Here is a 6,578-nt window from a genome sequence, read left to right as displayed (position 1 = left end):
GGGGGGGGGGGGGGGGGGGGGGGGGGGGGGGGGGGGGGGGGGGGGGGGGGGGGGAATAAAAGGCGTGGGAGGGAGGCAGCGTGGGCTGCTGGGTTGGTATTGGTGGGGGAGGATGTAAGAGGGCAAGGATACGTACGGGAGAAAGTTACATGACGAGTTGGGGCGATTCGACACCAGGGTGAAGATCTCAGAGATCAAGCGTTGCTGGACAGCTGTGTCCTACAGCGCGTGTCGCGCGTCAGCGATCTGGTGGAACAAGTGGGCTGCAGCGCATACCAGCTGGGTGTAGAACTTGGTTAGGCGCGGTTGGCCATGGTTGTTGAAAACTAGAACGGCGTTGATCATGGCGGCGGAGGCGTAGGTTGCAATGGCGGTGACGTTCCGCCTCAGGGAAAATAGAAAGGCGCCTAGGGCTGCGGCAACGGTAACCCCGCTTTCAGGCCCACTGCCCGATCTGGCAGGATTAGAGCTTAGCCCGGAGCTTTAATGCAGGCGCAGCGAGTCACAGCGCAGCAGTTTGCGGGCGGACCAGCAGTCAGCGCCTTGGTTTGTCGTGTCAATGCCGCGGGGGTGTGCAAGTGGAGAGCGGGCTGGCTCGCGTTTGGCGGGGAAGAGATGCCTTTGCGGGCAGCATGTGGCCCGTGTGAGTGTGCAAGCACCCGAGCTTTCTTTCGTCACCAAAGCTACATGGTGACTGCACACACTTCCCTCCCGCTGCTCTCTCCACCACTGACCACCCCCTCAATTGGCTTCATCCGCTCCCATCATGGTTCTCCCAGCTGCCTCTCGTGTCGTCGGTCGCGCCGCCCTGCGCGCAAGCCTCACTGGCACCACCTCCGCAGCTCGCCTTGGTGCTGCTGTCCCAGCTGCCAGCTCCGCTCTCCGTTCGCGCGCCTCGCCCGTCGTTGCCAGCAGCCTGCTGCTCCGTCGCAGCCTCTCCAGCTCCCCGAACTCGCGCAGCATCATCCCCGACGCCGAGCACCCAGCGCCGAAGCAGAGCGAAGCTTCGGACTCAGTTGCGAACACTCAACCCACTGACATCTCTCTGTCTGAGTACCACGAGCACGCCGACCGCTACCTCGAGCTGCTGCAACAGAAGCTGGAGGATAAGCAGGACGCGGGCGAGGGCGTTGAGGTGGAGTATTCGGTAAGACACCATCCCTGTTTCCACGGAATCCGCGTCTGCTTGAGCTTCCCCCGAGCTCCGGCCGGTTTGCTACGAACATGTCACAGCTACCTTATTCATCCCCGCCATCCGAGTACGATTCACTGACTGATCGCTCGTTTGCTCTAGGCCGGCGTCCTCACTGTCGACAAGCGTGGCGTCGGCACCTACGTCCTGAACAAGCAGCCGCCCAACAAGCAGATCTGGCTGTCGTCGCCCGTCACCGGCCCCAAGCGCTTCGACTGGGTCGTCCAGGGCGAGTCGATGCACCAGAAGGCCGATGGCGGCATTGGAGATTGGATCTACCTTCGGGATGGCAGCTCTCTCACGGGGCTGATTCGGAAGGAGTTGGGCGTTGATGTGTCGGTTGACGGCGAAGTCCCTTAAATGGGGCATGTTTTGAGAGCGAAGACCAGATGTGCATGTGAAGGGAGTTCAAAGGGTTTCGTTTTGGATGGATGGAAGGCAAGCTGATTGTACACATAGCTACCGAGCAATGGTAATCTCATTTATTCGGCCTTGTTAAGGCCAGTGTCATCATCTACGATGACGACAGTAAGACAGTCCCAATAATTACGATTTGCACACGCGCACCTTATTACATTTTCATGGCCATCATCAGGAAGAGTCACACTACACGTATTGTAAACTCAAAAAGGCTATCCAATTTCCTCCAATTGAATGCTGAGGACTCATGCGGAGCTTTTTGGCAACAGCAAGGCTATCACTTGCACATATTATCTGAGATAACAGATGAACCAAACCCCGAGCCTACTTTCAAGTACCTCGTTCTTCGCATACTAGCGACCAGGAGCAGGCTTTTCTCCCAATAGCAGAGCTTCGACGTGCCAACCTGCTATAACTGTGGGAATTTCCAATCATTTGAGACGGGGCCCAACATGATTCGCAAACCGCTTGCAAAATCCACGGCAAATTGTCGCATGCCGGAGACAAACCCTCTCTCCGACTATTACCTCCCCAGTCTTGCTTCCTCCTCGGCGCGGGTGTCCTTTGGCCATTCATACCAGCCAAGCCAATCAAGAGTGTTCACAATTTCTTGTCTCTCTCAGTCCCGCTTGTCTTTCAAGCGGCAACAGCGATAGGCTGCGCGCCCTCATCCTTTTCCTCGTCCTGCGGCAAATCGTCCTATTCAAACCCATCACTGTCAGCCTGCCATTCTCTTCCGGAAATTACATCCTTCGCGTTGTCCCATTAGGAATATGAAGCGGGAGGCACCCACCTGGTCAAATATGACCTTGATCATCAAGCTGCAGCTCGGGCACACGCCGACATCCTCGCCGTCGCGCAGGTCGGCCAGCGCGATCTCGAAGCGGTCGCCGCACGGGCACGGGTACGTGTAGATCTGCAGCGCCGGGTCGAACGTCATGTCCTCGATCTCGATCTCGTCGTAGAAGGACTCGGCCATGGTTGCGGTCGGCTCTTGTTGGCGGCGGAGTTGTTGTGCCCGGTGGCGATGACGGTACACGCGGTGCGTGGAGTTTTCCTTCGCGAAAAACGCGGGCGCGGAGACGGGGAAAAGAAGGTCGTAGGGTAGGTGGCCTGGCAGAGAGCGGCTGCGCTGGTGGGGCCTGGGTGTTGCGGGGCTTGCGGCGGGCAAAAAAATGTTTGGGGAATGAGTCGCACAGCGTTGCGGCGGCGCGCGGAGGTGGAGCGGTGGCGTCGAGACCCCCAGGTTGCAGTGTAAGTCGTTGCCGGTACTACCACCTTAAATCGTACTCTCACAGGTATTTATGCATGCACATACAGAATTCAGGGCCAGAAAATCCCTCTTCGAACTCTCATACATTCAAGGAGCAGTAAATATCAGGTTTTTCTATTTTTATTTAGAGGGCGCCGACATGGCTAAAGTTCCGGATCAGACTCAGATACAGTTTGTCCCGGACACTTCCTTTTTTTTAAAAAAAAAAAATTTAGCGAAGCTATCTAATCTCTTGTAGTGGATACCATCACATATGAGCAGCTACTGGAAGGTGGCTGTGCGAGACTTCAGGACCGAGGTACCAAACCAGTGTGGCCATGTTGGAAACTCCGGGATTGCTCCAAGGGTTATCAGCCTATCCGTATTTTGTTCGGGTTTACAATCCTTCATCTAAATCTGCTAAGCCTGTTTTCCAGAGATCATGATGTTTTAGCTTCGAAAAAAAAAAAGAAATACAGACGGTATTTGGACATGGCTGCCTGTAGTCGAGCGTCATCTGCGGGGGTGGTCACAAGCCCACCCCCCTGTTGAGCCCAGCCTAAACTCTGTCAGCGCCAACTGCAAGAACATCGCAAAGCCTCGTCATCTCCAGCCATCCTTTGCGCCACCAGAAGCCTGCATCATTTCAGTTCACGCTGCATACAACTTGCTTTCAGTGCCTGGTCGCAGAGACTCAAGTTATTGGAGATGGGGCCGGCTGCTTGTACCTTCATTCCTCAGATGGCCGGATCGTGTACCTGCAGTAATAGGAGGATTTTCAATAAATCGGCACTGCGCAATTTTCAGCCGGTGGCGCAAATGCTCCGCTGACCACCTTCTACAATGAGTCAACAAGAGCTTACGAAGCGGGAGAGCCTCACAGCCGAGACAAAGGAGCTACCTGATCACTTCTCGTGAGCACTCCAATACTTCAAACACAAGGCTGGCCCCCACTGACGTAGAATCTGTAGTTGAAGGAGACAATATGATGAGCGCATCGCTCGTCCATCCTCAAACCCAACCAGTTCGTTACTGGAAGCTTGACCAAACCAGATCTCATCTGAATTTCCAACATCGAGCTGGCAGCGGAATGCAGGATTTGACATGTCTGCATCAACAGACGTAGATCCTGAGTGGGAGCTGCCGGTTTCCCAACCCAAGCGCAAACAGCTGTTAGACTGGCTATTCGACGAGGATCAGGAGCCTCCCAAGTTCTCTCAGTGGTTTCAAAAACCCCCGTTTGATGAAAACAGTCCAAACTTTAAGCATCTCATAGAATGCAAGTATCCACAAACTGACTTAGCCTTTTGTAACCATTTTCTAACACAGCATGCGGATTTGGTAGGCACAAACGCCTCTCAAGCAGCTGAAGGACCCGCTTCGTCAGAAACTTCGAAGATCTGGACCATCAAACCTCCAGAGCAGACGCAACCTGAGTCTCCTTCCATTTGCTCTTCTGTATCGTTCGGGGACAGCGGAACCACAGCTACGGTCAACGCATACGGGCAACTCATTCAAATCACACGCTACCTCGGAGTTGGCCAGTCTGGCTTCTTTTCTGTTGATCACCAAAGAACTCCAGAGCCATGGGCCATTACACGCCGCCTTAGTGCCCTTCTTGAAGCCCGCAATGTTCCGAGAGGAGGAATAGGACTCTGGCTTGATCTTCCTGATGATGTGAGACCGGAACTGGAGTTTGCCTACAGCCGATGGCCGCAATTCACTGCCAAAATAGATGGCCTGGAAATAGTTCTACAGTATGTCATCAGTGGCGGAACGGTGATCCAGGAATATACCTTGACACGATCGCGGAGGGAACGGACCTGTGCCCTTCCGCGTTCTCGCATGAACGTTGAGGAATTTCTGATTCGAGATCTGGACTGGCAAAGCACCAACGACTTCAATGACGAAAGTCAGACGTCCGCCGCCTACCATGTAGTTCCCGGCCTCTACAATCGAGCTCTTGTTCTTGTACACGAATTTCCACCAGACGATCTGGCAGATGAGGACAATTCTGCATCATCGATTGCGGAGGTCGGAGGGGTTGAGCGAACAAAAGAAGCAAACGAAAGCTCTTCGCACTATAATGCTGACTATACCCCACCAACTCGACCGAAACTTTCACCAGCGGACGCAGAGAGTCGCATGTTTCGTACAGAGACAGAGGAAGAGATCCGAATCAGTTCAGACGAGGCTTCACAGCCGAATGGGAAAGGTGCATCTTCCAGGTCCCCTGAAGCTGTTGGTGTCATAATGGCCATGTACATCAATGGTAATGCATGGGAGATCGACGGAAATGGATGGAAAAACATGCATGGAAACGGACCTGACAGTGTTGAGTCCGTGCTGGAATCTTCCTTAGAAGAGACCGGGACAGCTCGAATTACCATGGCATATCGGCCTCAGCTAATGCATAAGACGGGAAATGGCTGGGGATGTGCCGTTATACCAGCACCGGAAGCCGATATTGCTACTGTTCTGGCCAAGACATGGGTTCAGAATTTGGAAATTTCCACCGACTCACGCCTGGATTTTGTCCTTCGGCGAAATTTGGAGCACGTCCTGTCTGTCTGCGCGGTTCCGATCCCCGATGGTCCTGTCTGGGACCACAGCTACGGCCATGAGAAAGAAATGTCCATCTCTGCAGCTAAAGAACCAACTCGCAAAAGAGACAAACTCTGGAACCTACTTTCGCCTAAAGGAAGTTTCTTAGATACCAGTCCGCAAAATCAAGACAGAGCCGGTGCAACCCAACACGTCGTAGCTCTTACGTGCGGAGATCTATCAGGCCATCATGTGGTCACTTCGGCGAGCTTGTGAGTCTTCTACAGGACAATGTTTTCCAGCTAATTCTTTCCAGCTTCGCGTTCAAATTCCTTCTTGCAATTTCTGAGCACATCAGAAGCAAATACGGCACGCAGGCAGAGGAATTACGGAGACGTATTTATGACGTCTGCGCAGGACATCTTTCCTGGGCTTTTGGGAAGACTGTTGTTCCAGAGCCTGATGATACCGGGGAGGGTTTGGAGGCTCAAACACCAGACCGATTCCGATCGAACTATTGGGTATCCGGCAGGCCAATTGCCTATTCTGTGAACTCTCGACGCCCACGCTCGAGGACATTGATGAATACGCCTTTCCAGTTCCTCAAGGTCATCGAGTTCTCCAAAGTCTTCTCGCCATATTTGACCCAAAGAGGTATTGATCCTGACGATTACACCCGCATTCTGCTCAAGGACCATATAAAACCCTGGGTCAGCGCCCTGAGACGCGACAATCGATGGACTCACTTTGCGTTCAAAAGATCGATCGAGGAAGGTGTTGCAGTCTATCGTCTTGAAGACCATGTGTGGATCTGGGAGGCCTTAAAAGGACTTGAAGGAGTTGGGTTGTCAGACGAATTGGCTCCCGACTCGTACCTCGGACAAGTGGAAGAAGAAACCACGATGCGGTTCTCGTCAGCGTCTGCCCAAACGAATATCCTCAGAAGGTTCTCAACAGATAATCCGATTTCTGGGAGACGTATGCTTGCGACGACACGCTCGGCCAGAGAAAGCAGGTTTCTGTTCCATGCGCGCGACACTTCTCTTTTCTACGCAATGTCGCACGATTTCTTCAACGCTGATTCCCGACTTCCCCTTTGGAAAGAAACTGTCGAGGCGCAGAGATACCATGATCACAACAACAGCGAGGAGGATTGGGATAATCCTCTGC

At 53.5% G+C, this 6,578-nt stretch overlaps 2 protein-coding genes across 2 annotated transcripts; one reads left to right on the top strand and one right to left on the bottom strand.

Moving 5' to 3' along the window:
• Positions 1-766: 766 nt before the first annotated feature.
• On the top strand, positions 767-1,552 carry LTHEOB_7280 (Arabinogalactan endo-beta-galactosidase; the record flags this gene model as incomplete). The annotated part of the gene is made up of 2 exons (XM_035516629.1): positions 767-1,147; positions 1,295-1,552. The coding sequence occupies 2 exons, from the start codon at positions 767-769 to the stop codon at positions 1,550-1,552; spliced, it is 639 nt and encodes a 212-aa protein (XP_035371727.1).
• A 696-nt stretch (positions 1,553-2,248) lies between these two features.
• On the bottom strand, positions 2,249-2,591 carry LTHEOB_7279 (Diphthamide biosynthesis protein; the record flags this gene model as incomplete). The annotated part of the gene is made up of 2 exons (XM_035516627.1): positions 2,249-2,311; positions 2,406-2,591. The coding sequence occupies 2 exons, from the start codon at positions 2,589-2,591 to the stop codon at positions 2,249-2,251; spliced, it is 249 nt and encodes an 82-aa protein (XP_035371726.1).
• Between the last annotated feature and the right edge of the window lie 3,987 nt (positions 2,592-6,578).

Source organism: Lasiodiplodia theobromae, assembly GCF_012971845.1.
Source record: "Lasiodiplodia theobromae strain AM2As chromosome Unknown scaffold_21, whole genome shotgun sequence".
NCBI lineage: Eukaryota > Fungi > Ascomycota > Dothideomycetes > Botryosphaeriales > Botryosphaeriaceae > Lasiodiplodia > Lasiodiplodia theobromae.
Note: the sequence above shows the minus strand (reverse complement) of the source record. Positions and strands in the feature narration are given on the sequence as shown.